Below are 17,150 nucleotides of genomic sequence, written 5' to 3'. Positions count from 1 at the left end.
AATCCATAAATACAGAACCACTGAACTGAAGGGGAGAGAAATTAGCATGGAAGAATTTTATGAAGATACTGTGCAACGCCATCCTGTCAATATCAATCCCGGGTATTTTTGAGCACCTCGTTCAATTTATGACAAAAAAAAAGAATGAATATTTTGAAGATAAAAGCAGGTTCAACTCGGTAATAGCAAGATGTAACAAATGTTTTTGCTGCTGACTCCTCATCAGTTTCTCAGAGTGACGCTTTTTTAATGGAAAATATATGTTTTGAAGAAAAAAAAGTATTAATCATGTGATTCTCTCAAAGTTTGTATTCATTTTGAATTGGAATTGCTTGCTCACAGAACATTTTTCTTCCACAAAACAATATTATGAATTTGCAAAGACAGAAGTGTGCCGACAAGGCAGAGAGCTGCAATTTATAAAAGGCTGTTCTGCAGATGCAAATTACCTGAGAAAGAAAAAAAGAAAAGAAGGAGAAGAAAAAACTGGGATGGAACAAATGGCATGGCTTGCTGCATACCTGAGGGGACGCAGTGTTCTGAGCAGCCGGAGGACTCGGAGCACACCCAGGATCTTAGCGCCTCCCGCCATGGACACAACAATGTCAATCAAAGACACAAAAACCAGGAAGCCGTCCAGAATGTTCCAGCTGCTCCGCAGATAAGCCTGTTCACCCATGTACAGGCCCATGGACACAACCTGTGGATGGCAGAGAAGAGGGGAAGCTGCATATCTGAACCGGATTTGGCAACTCAAAGAGAATCACAGACACCGGCGAGCGGCGCGTTTCTGAACAGGCTCCATGTATGAAACTGCCAAATGTGGGAAAATAACCCCTAGACTACATTTTAAGAAGGGATGCCGACTGTTTAAATAAGATTTGTCAATGTTTGTCAAAATCGAACAACCTATCATTAATTATTTCACTGCAATTATTTAATTAGAGCAGCTGACATTCCACAACACCGAAATCCACCGAACAATACCTGGCAGCATTCAGAGATCAGAGATACATTATTGGAAACCATTAATAATAATAATGGAAGTTTCCTTTAAAGACAGCAAAAAGTTAATTAAATAAAAACTTTTCCGGATTACATTTCTTAATATACTATATTATTTATAGTGGTTGTCATTTTATTGACTCTGTCTCACATAATTGACAATGAGTTTACACTTGAGAAATACCCATTATCTTTTTTAAACTTTTTAATTCCATTATTTGCATTTTGTTTTTCAAACAATCAGTTCCAAGCAGTGTATCTTAATTAAACTACGCATTAGTCCAGTTGGTGAAAAAAAAAGTAATTAAATATTTCTGCTGTTTTAATCGCAAATTGGACATTAACCACCACGCATTTAAATGTTTTTAATTTTTTTTTATCTTTATTTTCTTTCAGTTTTATTTATCTTAACTGTTTAAAACTGGCTGCGGTGCTTTTGTTTTTTTTGGTGAGGGAAAGCTATTGTTGAGATACACAATACACAGGCTGTGTGCTGCTGAGAAGCAGAAGCTGCAATACGGCTGTTTGGAGGGAAAAAAAAAAAAAATCAGCCTCTGACATTTGAAGCGTGTTTGCTGAGTGTCCAGTAGAGCTTTAGAGGGACTGGGGAGGTTAGTGCACAAACATGAAGATGGTTTGGAGGATCAGTGCTCAGCAAACAGCAAAACGTTAACTGTCCTCCATGATAAAATATAAAACGAGTTTGAAAGAAGCGTACTTCGTAATTCCAGTCAGAGACTCACACCTTCTATGCACGCGGTTTTGTATTATTTGTTACCGGGATCATTAAAACAACAGGGCATATTTTGCAACAGGGCTACATTGTGTATGTAGATGCCTCCTGCTCTCCAAAAGCACATGCTCACCGATTCCTCAGCCCTGCTGTGTTGTTCATTTATTTGGCTGCATCTTGTGCACAGCACTGAACTGGGTGGCGGAGCCCCGCCGAGAGATTAATGCTGCGCAAACCGAACGCAACAATACGGGAGGAACGCGAGGCTCCGGCAGACAGAGCCGCCGAGGGAGACGCGCACGACTCGGCCACGGGGCTGACAAGTCTGCGGCTCTATGACGGGTTGTGATTGGTTAATAATTGATTGTGGGAGTGCATAATTGATGACCCACTTGTGCCCGAGCCTTCACGGAGAACACAGAGGCGAAAGGGAAGGGGAAGGAAAAAAAAAAAAGCAGGGAGGGACATTAAAGTCAGATAAGCGACTGATGAGAAGAGAGGGACCCTAAGGAAGAGGAAACAGACTTTAAAAAGAAGCACTTAATATAGGAGGAGGCGCGAGGAGAGACAGACTGTGGGGGAGTGCTGCGAGAGATGGACCGCATCCATAAGAGTAGACTAGCCACTAATTAATGACAGCGCCTAATTGCTCTATTCTCCCAAGAAACATGGGGATGGCTGAAAACGAGGGGACGGGAAGAGGCTGGGCTTTGGGGCCACGAAGGCAAAGTCAGTTCAGAGAGCGAGAGGCGTGCTGGATTACATGGGGACGGCGCAGGCAGAAGAAAGAAAGGACCTCTGTGGAGCAGCGGCAGTAGCAGTAATAGAGGGCCAGGTTGTAAAACGTTACCTTGAGCGTCATCTCGCCCACAAAGATTGCAGTAAAGATGTAGTTGGAGATGGTAAGAAAAACTCGTTCCTGGAAGGACAATGGGAAGAGAGGGAGAGAGGGTTGACAGAAAGAGAAAATTGGCCAATTAGGAGTAATAAAACCTTACTTGCTGCACCTTTTGGATAATAAAGTTGAATTCATCCTCGGAGATTTTAAACAGCTATCACACACACGCACACACACACTGCAGACCAGCAGTTGTGGCATCTAACACACACACACACACTTCAGACATTACCAGGCTGCCCTGTAGTATCTTGGGTCTCTCCAGAGCCACTGTGATGCAGTTGGAGAAGATAAAGGCCAAAACCACGTAGTCAAAGAGCTTATGGGCGATGATGGACTGGCATATCTGTCTGAACCTGCAGAGAAAAGAGGAGCAAAAGAGGAAGTGAACAGAGAGAAGAGAGCGAAACAGAGGATCCAGCATTGCAGTTGTTGGGATCACACAAAGAGGCAGCAGCCACAGTGGGAGGACGATATGTAAAGGCCACCCTTTGCCCAAACACAATCTATAAACCTCCCGAATCCAACCAGAACGAGAGCCAAGCCCCCCCGACGGCGCACGGGAGCTCCCTCACATCTTGGTGAGTAAATAGCCTCATTCAGCCTCTGTTTACATCGCTCCTAATTCAAAACAAATTACATTAACAGCACTCTCAGAAGCACCAGACTCCTGAGTACAGTGCTCTGCCGGGAGAACAGAATATCCAGATAAGAGAGAAACAAACAGGGAAGGCGAGAAAAGGAAAGACAGAAGGCATAGCGACGTATAAATACTGAATATGCATTTCCAAAAGTCAGCACGTGACACTGTGTACCGCCAAAAAGCAATTAAATATCTTTGCTGCACTGTTTATTGGAAGGGACAAAACGGGACGGAGTAAATATGAAAATGAATTGACGAGAGGAGAGATCAAATTTATTCTCGACTATTGTGGAAGACACACGGAGGCATTTAAATGGCTTTTATTAAAGTACTCAGCCGTGGTTAGTCAAACCCCTGAGTGATGATTGCAACACAACATCACAATAAGTTGAGGCATGCGTTAATGAATATCATTTGCTGTTGCATTTGTCGCCTAAGGAATTGTTTTCACTTTCCAACAGGAGGGAGAAATAAAAAAAAAAAAAAAATGCAGTCCTTCTCTACAAAAACCTGCCCTTCCCGTTGACCAGGATTTTAATTAAGGCAGGAATGAACATCACGTGATACAGCGGAGGATGAGGTCGGCTCACTTGTTCTGTGGGGAGAAGAGGAAGATGGACCAATCCTCTCGCGTCTCGCACCAGTCCGGTCTGTACGCTTCCAACATCTTCTGGATGCGGAAACACAAGCTCTGCAAACGGACACACACACATTCAGCGCTGCATTGAGGAAGCGTGTGTCTGGACTCCGTATCTGAATCATTTCTATAGCAACCGCTCGGGGCGTCTTCCAGCATCACCATCTGTACAGCTCTTTACCCCCTGCTGTCTAAACAGTCCTTTCTAATTAACCTGGTTTCTCTCACGCACAAACGTGTTTGCAACGGAAACAATGAGACTCCCAGGAGGCCCAGGTGATACGGAGAGCATTCCTTATTCCGAGTAGATAAAAATCCAACAAGACGGCGAGAGATTATGGCATGTGTAAAATCTTTTACTTGCACATAAAAGCTAATAGTTCAGGAGTTTGTGAAACTGTCACTTAACTCGTGTGAGGATGGAGTTTTTCGGCGCTTTCACAGAGTGTGAGACTCAACCTTCACCCAACTTATTTGCCATTGGTTAGTTTTTCCTTTATAACTGTGCTTCAGGCATATTAAATTCTATCCAGGCATGTCCATATCAAAATGTTTTATCACAAGTTCCACTGCAGGGTCTGAAACGTGACGATGGTGTCTGCCCTGAGTCACACAACACAGCAAGACATTTTTAAAAGAAACAACATTAAAGAAAGAGAAATATCTGCGGTCACAGGAAGTTCAATTGTTGAGGATTTAAAACTGACGACTATAAGCAGAGATATAAAGTGACTTTCCCTTCTGCATCCAGAAACATTCTGCAAACAAAAACAAGTAAAGCAACACTGGCTTTGGCCTTGGCGAGAACTGAATCACTTCATTGTTCAGTGAAAGTTACCTGAAGGACATGCCTCACCGCGGCAAGAAAGCATTGGATTAAGGACAATAGGACAAGTGGAAAAAATACTTGAAGCCTGCGTCAGTCAGCAGAGAGATGCAATGTTTTTCATCCTTAAGATTATTCTGCTTTGTACTGGACATAAAACATATTTTAAAGTGCTAAATCTGATTTCATGCAAAGGAAAAAGAAAAATCTGCTCTTTTTTATTAAAATCATGTACATGCATTTTTTTGGCCTGTCTGAAAAACGCTGCGGTAGAACTGCCAGCCTGACTCTGCTATCAGCTCCAGCAGCTGTGTTGTGTGACGCTCACAGGTTAGTGATGCTTATCGAAATCTGAACAATCGAATCGCACCTAATGAGAAACACATGACTGCAAACCCCTAAATTATTTTCTCATAAGAGCCCAATCCCGTCCCTCCCACAGGCAAACAGCAGGAACCTACGTAGTCGATGTCGTCGTCCAGGTCCTCCCGGTCTTTGCTCCGTGTGTTAACCTGGGGGAAGACTTCAGCCATCAGGTTGCTGGGGGGGTTCGCTCCTTCGGTCTGCTCCGTGGGGTGTCTGGGAGGGGGCTGGAGCAGCTGGGACAGCGGCGTCTTCCCATTGCAGTCTTGGTGAATCCCTCCCAGGTCGCCGCCCCCAGTCATCACCATCCCTCCGGAGAAGCTCTTCTTCCTGTGGTGGCCGTGGTGGGTCCCGGGGGGCGGCGGTGGGGGGTGTGGCTGTCCCGGGACCTGCAGCAGGTGGGGCAGCTCCAGCGACAGAGCCCTGCGGTCCCTCCTGGGGGCGAAATAGCCCGGGAGCACGGGAGGGGGGAGGTGGAGCGAGTGGGGGGCCACGGGCGGCGGCGAGAGAAGGGACTCCTCCTCGTCCGGCTGGACGTGATGGCGGTGGTGACGCGGGGACGAGGAGGCGCGCGGGCCCCTGATCCGGAGACTTCCTCCAACCACCCCTCCCAGACCCCCCAGGCCGTAGCCATAGAACGGCCTGGCGGAGGGCGGCGTGAAGCCCGGGCTGCCAGTGGGAGACGAGGAGGAGCAGGGCCGGCCCACCCCCAGGTTATTCCAGCTGGAACGGCGGGCCCACAAGGCGTGAGGCTGGGGAGGCACCGAGCGACCCCAATTGTGATAACCTCGACCTGGATACTGAGACACAGCGAGAAAAATAGTCCAAACCTGCCCTGGCACACTGAACTACTAACACAAATAACGAGAGCACATAAATCATCATCAGATCCTGCATAATAAATAAAAAAACAAAGCGATGTGATGATGTATTACTCATTTTGTGGAACCTGTAAAAACGAAAACCTTCTGCAGAAGGAGTTTGTAATTAAACTATTAGTCAGATACCTGCTGTAGCGTGAAAATGAACTACTCACACACTCTGTCTGCCGGGTCGAAAAACTGCCGTTGCATTTTATAGTTCTTCAGATTTACGAGGAATTGTAAAACCTTTGATGCGATGCAGATGAAAATCTATTGTGGATCAATGAATACTCCTGTTTCAAAGTATTGCCCCAATTTATTTTGTTCGCACAGTTTCTGTCACCACAGTCACTAATAGCACCCCCCCACCTTTAGTTCCTTTGGTCTTACCACAGCCCTTTGCTCCAGGTTGGCCCTGCCAAGAGAAATAACACTATTCTTCCTGGAGCCAAGAGCAAAGGTCAACCTCTCTCCAGGAAAAAGACCAGCAGGCAACTGGGACAGGTCCAGGTGTCCATTAGGGGTCAGTGTGCAGATCTTTGGGTCTGCAGAGAAAAGGGAGAAGAAGGGACAATATGACGGAGAAAATAACCACAGGTCGTGAATGGAGGAACGAAGAAAGAGTTTCTTTCAATAGCTGCTTTGAAAGCAGGACTGTCTGCCACAAATGGCCTGAAATGATGTTCTTCCCAAATCCCGGAGGGAGGTTTAATTTTCAATAAATTGCCTTACAGACACCGCGATTTTCAGAAAATATGTCTGCTGGTAAATCATGAAAAAAACACACTTCAGATGAGTTTTTTTTTTTTTTCCATGTAGGCAAATATTTCAAAGAGAACAGTGATCATTCATCGTCGGAGGATGCTTAGACGCTACTTCACACCACAGACTGCTGGGGTTGGTGAATTCACGGGGAGAGGAGTCGACGGAGACGTGCATTATTTAAAGTTTGCTCAGCTCACATTTCAGAGCAGGAAAAGGCCCTCAGTAATTATTTCTTCAGACTTCGTTTAACAATCGTAATGCTCATGGCGCAAAAAAATTAAAGTACAATGAGATATTTTGACTGGAAACTAGTCAGATACGCTCAGCAAGAGTTTGGGCTTTCTACAGTGCGGTCTTTGTACAGCAGCACTCCACATTCTCAGGTGAAAATATTCACATCCTTTCTGAGCTGGGAAGAAAATTCGATTGTATTAAACCAAAAAAAACCCACAAAAAAGCAGCATGAAGCTTGTGCAGGCAGTTGTACCTGAGAGGTGCAGGGAGTCTTTCTGCTTGTCACTCTCATCAAAATTACAGGAAGACCTGTCGTCGTCAGAGTAAGAGCGATTTGCATCACCCTGTGCCGGTGACAGCGAGAGAACAGGGGCGGGTCGGAGAGAGGAGGATACAAAACGGATCAAGAGAAGAGAAATAATGAGCAATTAAAAGCTGGTTTAAATGGAATCTGACAATCTCTCCTATTACACATCTATCGACAGATATTTTCTCCAACTGGTGTGCGGCGCTCACTTGTCAAATCCAAATCACAAACATAAGAATTACCTGCAGTGTACTTCTGAAACAAGTCAGAAAATCTATCAATTGCATCAATATGAACTAGTCCTAATGAATACAGTGAATACATCTATTTTTTCTTTGAAAAAGTACCAAAATCTTCAATAAAAAAAAGTTTCTCACATCAGAAAAAGACTCAAAAACAGAACATTTTTGGCAAGTTTGTCCTTAACGACATTTGGGCTTTGTCAGTTTGTCCTTTTCAGAGAACAAATGCTTAAATCAATGTCTTACCTCAGCTTGGAAACCCTCCACCAGGATGGCCACTAATAAATTGAAGAGCACATAGTTTCCAAATGTCATAAGAGCGACGAAGTAGAGAGCGGCGCAGGGGGAGGTGGACGCCATGCCGTTGTACAGCACCATGTTCCAGTCCTCCTGAGTCAGGATCTACAAAAACAAGAGCACAAAAATACGAGGTAAGCGAGGAAACACAGAAATCACGCGTGTGAATTGCAAAGTGAAGGCTTGTTACCTGGAAGACAGTGACGATGGCCCACAGCAGGGAGTCGAAGTTCTTCCTGTCAGGCACAGTGTCCCCCGCCTCGGTTTTCAAACTGAACTTACAACCAAATATATGCATCCCCAGAATACTGAAACACAAGAAGAATGTTTTTTTTTTTTTAATTCCCCAAGTTAAGAATAAAATCAGCCACGCACACACAGTCACACACCAAGAATACAGAACAGGTTAGTTGTTTACACGTGCACAGGATGTTCACTCAAGGTCATTTCGAGAAGGCGGGCTTCAGTTAACACCAACACACACTGCTCAGTAAATTTTAGATGCACAAACAGCAAGGTATCAACATATGACTAATATCCAAGCCGGTGATGCCTTCTGTGTCATTTCCAGCCGACACTTCGCTTCGCTCCAGTGCTTGTTGCTGTTGTAATGAAATCCAGACAAAGTCACACGTATTATCATTCAGTGTTAATTTGTTTAGAGCCATTAGAAATGTTTTATCAGTTAAAGGCTGAGTGGCATTGTAAATTAACTGCTCACTAAAAGCTACAGTGGCTTAGATGCGCGGGCCAAATGCCACTCGCTCAGGATATCATTCGCTGGCTAAAAGCTCCGGCACCATCTGTCTTGGCACACTTATGCTTGATTGCTGCGCTGAAGGGGGAAAGAAGCTGGTTGGCAGGTGTGTACACACACACACACACACACACACACACACACACACACACACATATGAAGTCACTGACATATGTGCATGGGGACATAAGAAGGGTTGGGATAATAGCAATATTCTGCTCTGAATCACTTGTTTGTTGTTCTTAATGTTTTCATGAGAAGAAAAGCTTCTCCATTTTCAACAACTCAACTCATGGGTGGAATGTGAGTGAAAACATTACTGAGTGGGTGCAAGTATGCATTAGAAATAAAGGGAGAGGTGAGATCAGGTGAAATGATCCATTTACATTAAATTGCACATCATGATATTCGTTTAGGTAAGATTGAAACGCCTCACTGTACTTTTAAATGTTAAAAAGTAAATTAGTGAATGATTAAAGCAATATTTGAACAGTTGATTTTCTCAGCACAATGATATCTAACAGAAAAATGTTTCTAATATCACAAAAAGAGCTATTTTCTCCAGCCTTGGAAGTCAAAGTGAGCTTTATTGTCAATTACTGCGGTTTGAAAATCACCTGAAGATGAAGATGAAAAGCATGAGCAGCATACAGAAAGTGGCCACATTGTCCATGGTCTTCATCAGCACCACGAGCTGCCGCCTCAGCGCCGGCATGAACCTGACCAGCTTAATGACCCTCAGCAGCCGGAACGTCCGCAGCACGGACAGCCCGCCGTCCGCCTGCCCGATGATCTCGCACACACTGCAGACGTGTTTGACAAAGAAGTGAGAAAATGGAAAAAAGGAAGAATAAAAATATCTGTTATTATCAAAAAACATGAAGGAAAATAGATTTATTGTGAGAAGCCAGGAAAAAAGTGAAAAAACAGATAAGTGAAGCTGAAATAAAAGATAAAAAATAAAAGGCTGAGCCTTCTTTAAACACATTAATCATGTTTATCCAATTGAAGTTAATCATGTCTTTAGATGTTTATTAGAGGGAATGAGTCTTATTTCATCCAAACTTCTAAAGAAACATCTGACAAATGAACAATGCTGATTACTTATATATACATTTTCTGAAGGATAACTGGCTTGTGGTGCCAAGTTATGATTGCAATGTCGCTCTTTGATCCTTCGGAAGCAGAATTCGCCAAGCGTTGGATCGTTCACCAACTAACTGGGAAAATGAGCTGAGTTTAGACCATAATAGGTTAATTTTAACCCTACTGATGATGTTGCAGTAGTAAAGATATAAGCTCTTCTGTTCCAGAATCTGTATTTCATGAAGTCAACATTACAGAGAAAAGCATTTGGGATTGTTATAGTTTTGCAATGGAATTAAACAAGAGGACCAGAGTAAACATAACTGAAAGCTTATATTAAACTCTAAATAGTACAAATATTAAACATCACATTGTGAAACAAACATTTTACTAAACTAAAAATCAATTAGAAGAGCATCACAAACTCCAGTTCATGTCTTCCAAGAATACAAACCTGATGATAACAATGATGCCATCGAAGATGTTATACGGGTTCCTCAAGTACTCAAAGAAGCCAAAAGCAGTCAGTTTGAGGATCATCTCCAGGGTGAACATGCTGGTGAAGACAATGTTGCATATCTCCAGGACATTGGTCAGCTCCTCGGGCTGGGTGGAAGGACAAGAGGAGAACAGATAAACAACAGATATACAATAAAACAAACATGTGCAAGGAAGATGTAGAAACGAATGGACACAGAGTAAAGAAAGCAAACTGGGGTGGAGACAGAGCTGCAATCGCCTCAACAAGGCAGGAAGAGAATTATGAAACCAGAATTGATACTGAGCCAGTGTATACGATCACAGACGCTGTTACAAAAGATGCAAGAGGGACTTCAACAAATGAATAATACACTTGTGTGCGCATCACATTTTCAGTGTCTGTGCTGGAAAGGCTGCCACTCAAGCTGTCAGTCCCTTGACAGGAGAGTTCACCTCCACCTGGCAAATAAAATTAAGACACACTTTGTCTGACATTGGCAACGGTCAAGAAGGAAGAAGGGAGAGCACGGAAAACGTGGATCCAAATTGTGCTTTCTAGCACAGCTGTCTATGTGAAATTGTAAAGGAAAATCCCACACCGGCGCAAATGAGCCGGAAATGAAAAAGGGAATTGAAAGTGCGTATTGTCTGTGTCGCACATGGTGTCAAACATCGGCTAAACTGGAGAGCCTGTTATCTGGAATTGGCAAAAGTACACATGCATGCTAAACGGCAGACACATCCAGTCAATTCCGGGTTTATTTCCATCTGTGTGTGTGTGTGTGCACAAAGCAGACTGGCTTTATGCAAGTATGCTTTGTGTGTCGTGCAGGATATGGATCAGATGCTTTCTCTGATACCCCCTGTGAGTTTCACTTTCAAAGCCAGTGGAGAAATAGCCAGCTAGCCCTGCCAAAGTTAGCAAACCATGTCAGAGAAACACACTCTCGGTTTCCCCCCTCCTCTAATCCGCTTTTTCTCCCAATCTATCTCCATCCCCCTGGTTCTCCTTTCTGAGTCTCATTATCAGGCGGACCCATCTCTTCCCAATCAATATCCTCCTGTCGATCAGAGCAGGGAGAACAGGAGCAGAAGAACCCGGGTAATGGAGAAGGAGGAAGATGAGAAAGCTGAAGGATCGCTTGGAAGCAGATGAAGATATGAAGCGTGAGGGAGAAGAAATACCTGATTTGAGAATGATGAAAACAAGAGTTGGAAAAAAAAAAAAAAAAAAACTGAAACAAGCTCCTTTAAAAACAGTCTAGATCTCCTGGGGTCAGTTTTCACAATGTTTCCGTTTGGAGAAAAAACTCTTCAGAGACTCATTTGAGAACAACAGCTGGAAGGAGGCGATGGGGAGTTTATAATAACTGCATGATTCACCTTAAAAATCGGAATGTCATGGCACGGATATTAAAATGTGGCTCAACGAAAGAGATACACAAACAGGAACAGGCAGCAGGTGGTCTCACCTTAACCATGTCTAGAACTCAGTTGCACAAACAGGACCTGAGATTCATTGCTATTGACAGAAACGTCACGACTCTCAACGCCACAGTTTAACTCAGAGAAAATACCAGAATGACTCCCCACTCCTGCCTCTTGCTTTCCTTCTTCCCGCACCATTATCTCTCAATTCACTGACAATGTCTCCCAGCACGTTTCCCCTCATATTACCTCCTTCTTTACCACAAACCCGCAAATATTCATTATTTTTATAACAGATGCAAATGTCCCACATCTGAAAAGCAGTCTTGCTAAACACGAGTTCTGTTTGAATGAATAGACGAACATCTTGGTAAATTAATGGTGAGCCAAGAGTTGAAGATAAATAAACCTCTGTAAGTTGAAAACGCAAGGTCATGACTTTTGGGAACACTGTGCATTTTATTTTTCCAGGTGGAAAACAAGAAGGAAAACTTTCTTTGAGCAGGGCGTGGTGAAAGAACATCAGCCCTGTGGCAAGTCATGTTTTCAGATTCAGAGTTTTTTGTTTCGGGACGAGATCGCATGAGGTGAGACTTTTCGACTGCAGAGCGAGAGCACACACTTGTATCGCCCCTTCAGAGTCAGCCTCAGGAAATTGTGGAGAGAGAAAGATTCAAAAAAAAAAAAAGAAGGGGGGAGAGAAAGGCTCAAAAGACAAGACAGACAATGCGTCTGCGAGTGTGCGCATACAAATGTGTGGCGTGTCTTTCTCCATATATGTCTGCTTTGAAATGCACACACTCGCTCACACACAGAATCACACAGGGAATTGTGCTGAAAACTGCTGTGTAACCGGCGTCTGCCGAGCGCTTTCTCCCCGCCGCTTGTCTCCTCCCCCAACTGTCCCCCCTCCCCCGTCGGCCCCCCCCACCCCCTACCCTCGTTTATTTTTAGAGTCTTCGGAGATGAGAGAAAGCAACTACTCTGTACGCTGTCAAACAGTGAGTGGGTGGATGAGAGCGGGAGAAGCGGGAAGACGGAGGGGTGAAACTGAGGGAGGTAGAAAAAAAAAAGAGAGAGAGAGAGTCAGAGAGTAGATGAGACACTTGGGGTAAGGTGGGGAGGATGGAAGGGAGGAAGGAAGGAAGGCGGCCAGGAACAAAGGAACAAGGAAGGTGCACACAGGAATTAATGAAGAAATAGAAGGAAAGAGCGGCGAGAGCTAAATTAGCAAACCGGAGTTGAAGGAAGGGAGCGAAAAGTGAATGACAGGAGCTGATGGGGAGAAATGCAAAAGAAAGCTGTCTTATGTAACAGCTTGTGAGTCGACGTGGCTGCGTGTGCTTTCTGTTGATGCGCTGAAAAAGCTATTTTGTTTACGTGCATTCACACACTGGGCAAAATTGGAAGTGTATTGTGCATGCGTGCGCAGTTATCTGTGTATGTGTGTGTGCGCGCATGTGTTTTCTTGGCAGGCATCTCCCACTCGCGCTCTCAGACACCTGCCTTGTCCGCCTCTGAGGAGCTTGGCCAATGTTAAAAGCCAGCTCGGCTGTGTCTGCTGCGAGGCTAAATGTTTACACCTCTGTCAGGAAGCTGTGCGATGCCGACGCTCCTCTCCCACACTCATCCCGCCAAACGTCGTCTGCCATTATGACATTTTCTTTGCGCTGATTTGCGGAAGTGAGAGGGGAGCGGGGAATGATTACGCTAACACACTCGTTTGACACCGAGTGTATCGCTCAAGAATTCAAGGCAATAGTCCAAAACAATCACTATCTTTTGCGGGCTCACAGTTTTCAGAATCCATTTATGAGTAAATAAACAACAGTGACGTTCTGAATAGAAGACGGGCCCCCGCACAAATCTGGAACACATTTAACGGCATCGCCATTAATAATGCAATAAAAATAACTGCAACCACCTCATAAAATATGTCAGTATACAATATATAGACAATGCAGCATCTTACCTGGTTGTGATGCTCGATGCCCATGCTGATGGTGTTGATGAGAATCGCGATCATAATCCCCCTGCTGAAATACTTGCTCTCCACAATTCCCCAAAGTTTCCGTCTCATCCCATTCCAAAGGTCCCTACAGTGTCCGAAACACGTCCTCTTCCGCTTCTTCCCTCCGTCCCCCCTCTCGTCTAAGTGGTTCTCCTCTTTATCCGTCTCCCTCACAGCATCCTCCTCGTTTTCGTCGCCATTAGCAGATTCGCCGACGGCCTTCGTGCCCTCCTGCAGTGATAAAGCGCATATGGGGCAGTCCTCGGGGTTCTGAGGGACGGACAGGGCGATGCAGTTGGCCTGCGGCTGAGAGCCGTGGTCGGGGTGGCTTTGGTGTGGACAGTGGGGAGCTGCACGAATAAAAAGACAGAAGCAGGAAGGTTTAAGATTCAGATCCATTTTGTTTGCTGAAATGTTGTGTTTTCTCTTTAATACTGCAGCTGAGTCAGCTATGACTGTTAAAAATATAAATAAATTGGAGGACTGCTAGATAAATAACAAAACGGTGATGCATTATTCGGAGGACCTGTTACTCACATCTCGGGTGCCTGGTGTGATGCCGCTCTCCGTTCACATTGCCTCCGCCGCGCCGGTTGCCCCTGCCTCCGCCAGGCGGCGGGGGCTTGCCCCTCAGCGTGTAGTAGAGAGCTGCCGATCTCCTCTTAGCCTTGCGGAGGACATGGCAGACCAGCTGGAAGATCTCCTCGTAGCAATCCCCCGGCTCGGTCATGCTGGCCAGGGTGGAGGAGGACAGGCACTGCGCCCTCTGCTCCTGCATCAGCTGGTGCTCCCGCTGTTTGGTCTCTGAGAACTGGGTGGCGATAACCACTAGGCACAGGTTGATCATGAAGAAGGAACCAATCTGCATCAACAAATGAAAGATAAACTTCAGTATGAATCTGGAACTTTAGATTAGTTTAAATCATAGTGAGGAAATCCAGTGCAACTGAAGGGATTCATGGGTTAATATGTAGCCTGAAGAAAGACTTGTTCTGTGCAAAAATGTGAGAAAAATCAAGTGCATAAATCAAGGTTCAACAAACTTAAGAGTCTACTCGAGCTGAAAAGAATAGCTCAAGTTTATTGTTCGATTTGAATAATCGGCCTGTGGGTGAAGCAGATGTTACTCATTTAAAGAAACATGAATTATGTGAAGAACTGCAGCGTAAATACACACTTTGCCGCAAATCAAGCTCACACACTCGCTGATTTTAATAAAGTGTTTCAATGCCCCTGTAGGAATGCTTGCACACATGCCAAAGGTCTCTGAGACTGGCTTCCCACCAAACCAAGGCTGATTGGAGCAGACAGACAGAGCCAACACATGCCCAAAGCACAGTTCAGCGTCTGGCTATCTTTCTCTTTTCATTCTCTGACTCGACTTAACTTTCCCTCCCAGCCGTTGCACTCAGCACCATCCTTTAGTTTTCTCACGCTTATGTTCCACATTGCTTTTTTACCCACTCCTAGCTCTATTTTCCCCTTTTTTCCACAAAATAAGATTAATATCCGTCTCATAGATCAGAGTGAGGCTTTGTGTGCGGTAGGTATGGAAAGAGGATGGGCTGAAATGCGAACGGTACATGTTGATGGACCCTTTCAGTGACAGCAGTCACAATGACTAGAGGACTCTTGAAATGGTTTTTTATTGAAGCCCTCAGAGCAGGTTACAGAACAATGATGAAATCAATACTGGCTAATGCGGAACAACTCAAAAATCAGACTGCTGGATGGATTAAACAGCTTTCAGCAGCGTCTCAGGTCTGATAGAGGCATACATATATAAACAACTGAAAAGCTGTGATCTCGCCTCTCCTGAGCGGTATGTCCTTCAAGCTCGGGTCCTCTACCAGAGGCCCGGGAGCTTGAGGGTTCTGCAGGATCTTAGCTGTTCCTAGCTCTGCGCTCCTCTGGACAAAGATCTCAGATGTTGTTCCTGGTATTTCCTGGAGACCTGCAGCCAGCCTGGGGGTTACTGCTCCCAGTGCCCCGGTCACTACTGTGGCCTTCATACCCCACATCTCTCTCTATTTATGTAAATATATAAAGCAGCACAGATAAATAAAACATGCAGATATGAAACCTAGAGAATTTCTGGTGATCGAAGATGCATTTGGAAGAGTGCAGGGGAAGCTGGGAGGGAGAAAATGAAGCGGTGCTCGTCATATTTACCGAGAAGGACACAGAGGGGAAACACAGAGGAGAAATGTGTGTCTGTACAGAGGAGGAGGAGAGATGCCCATCTGTGGCCTGTGGGTCAAAGAAGGTCTGCAGGTGCGTGGGGCTTTGATTTCCCTCCAGGCCTGCATCTGTGTGTGCGTCCACTCTGTGATTCTGATCAGTCGACAGCTTTACGCATAATCAGGGAGGGCAGCCCGATATCACGTATTCAGATGATCGCTGCATTATTCATGCATGGGTGCACACACACACACACACACACGCACATACACACAAGTATGTGTGATCACACACTCGTGCACAAATTAAGATGGTGGGCTTCTAGTGTAATTGAGTGCGTACATGTGCTGCGATCACAGCAGCTGTCACCTACATTCATCAGCACGCCTTTCCTTCCTCTTTCTTTTCTTTTTTTTTTTTTTGCTGAAGGAAACTTAGAACTTCTATCCAAGTTACAAACTTCCATTTCTGCACACTCATCAGTGTCACCATGCATGGGCGTCAGGGCTGCGCACTTGACAATTTATCAAATATCAGGCAGACAGAGACGAGACTTTGCGTTTGACACCACTGAGGTCAAACTTCTCTTTGTGTCTGAGTTCTGTATCCTGGAACAGACTCTTACAGGATCAATTAACAAACTTTAAAGTACAGAGTAGTTAATGACCCAACAGAGAACGCAAGAGAGGTGACGAGGGAGGGATAAAGAATAGGATGACTAAAAGACAATAAGTATTACAAAGAGAACAATGAGAGCAGCCAAGGTGACCCTGGTTGAGTGTACAGCACCACTCGGGGTGGAATAAAAAGATGGAAAAGTTCTCCGGTCAGCAGTGCTTCTCAGCGATCCCCGAGGACCTTTGACTACAAGTTGCCAAATAAACCGGAGCCTTGCAAGGAAGCACAAATTTGTGTTTCCAGTGCGCGTGCTGACCGATCCGCATGACATTGCGATCATCGGGGTAGCATAAACCCGGCAAAGGTGATCATGCAGTGATGGGACTCCGTGCTCGCAGTCTTGCCAAGAGGTTGCTTTGCGCTGGCGATGCCAGCTCAGGTCAGATCTGCCAACGGGCGGAAAAAATTTACAGCTGCGCTCCTGACACCATTAAACATCTCTGTGAGATTAGTCCAATCATGTTTGGAAGAGCCGGTAGTCAATTAAAAAAAAAAAAAAAAATCTCTAAATTCTCCTTAAAAAGAAGTACATAAATATTACTGTTCTTATGATGCACTCACTTCTGTTTCATCCTCACTCACTTCTCACTTATTAACTCTAACTTGTCATTTTGTTTCTATATCCTCCATGATCACCTCCTTTCCTCTCTTCTGCTGTATTCTTGCCAAGCCTTGCGACGTTGTATCACAATTTTTCACCCTGCTGATGGGAAAGT

The 17,150-nt window shown here is 44.8% G+C and overlaps 1 protein-coding gene across 3 annotated transcripts in view; it reads right to left on the bottom strand.

Annotated features, from left to right (window-relative positions):
• LOC115387012 (voltage-dependent T-type calcium channel subunit alpha-1I-like) overlaps nucleotides 1-17,150 on the bottom strand; it is a 157,447-nt gene that overhangs the window by 33,995 nt on the left and 106,302 nt on the right. For all 3 annotated transcript variants that reach the window (XM_030089521.1, XM_030089523.1, XM_030089522.1), the window contains exons 9-21: nucleotides 14,113-14,437; nucleotides 13,537-13,925; nucleotides 10,111-10,262; nucleotides 9,188-9,373; nucleotides 8,004-8,121; nucleotides 7,763-7,918; nucleotides 7,221-7,311; nucleotides 6,359-6,513; nucleotides 5,204-5,905; nucleotides 3,870-3,970; nucleotides 2,869-2,992; nucleotides 2,589-2,657; nucleotides 522-700 (exon numbers count right to left, since the gene is read on the bottom strand). In XM_030089521.1, the coding sequence (XP_029945381.1) occupies nucleotides 522-700; nucleotides 2,589-2,657; nucleotides 2,869-2,992; nucleotides 3,870-3,970; nucleotides 5,204-5,905; nucleotides 6,359-6,513; nucleotides 7,221-7,311; nucleotides 7,763-7,918; nucleotides 8,004-8,121; nucleotides 9,188-9,373; nucleotides 10,111-10,262; nucleotides 13,537-13,925; nucleotides 14,113-14,437 (2,747 nt within the window). The remainder of the gene's footprint in view (nucleotides 1-521; nucleotides 701-2,588; nucleotides 2,658-2,868; nucleotides 2,993-3,869; nucleotides 3,971-5,203; nucleotides 5,906-6,358; nucleotides 6,514-7,220; nucleotides 7,312-7,762; nucleotides 7,919-8,003; nucleotides 8,122-9,187; nucleotides 9,374-10,110; nucleotides 10,263-13,536; nucleotides 13,926-14,112; nucleotides 14,438-17,150) is intronic.

Source organism: Salarias fasciatus, chromosome 4 (genome assembly GCF_902148845.1).
Source record: "Salarias fasciatus chromosome 4, fSalaFa1.1, whole genome shotgun sequence".
Taxonomy (NCBI): Eukaryota; Metazoa; Chordata; class Actinopteri; order Blenniiformes; family Blenniidae; genus Salarias; species Salarias fasciatus.
This window is presented reverse-complemented; position numbering and strand designations above follow the sequence as displayed.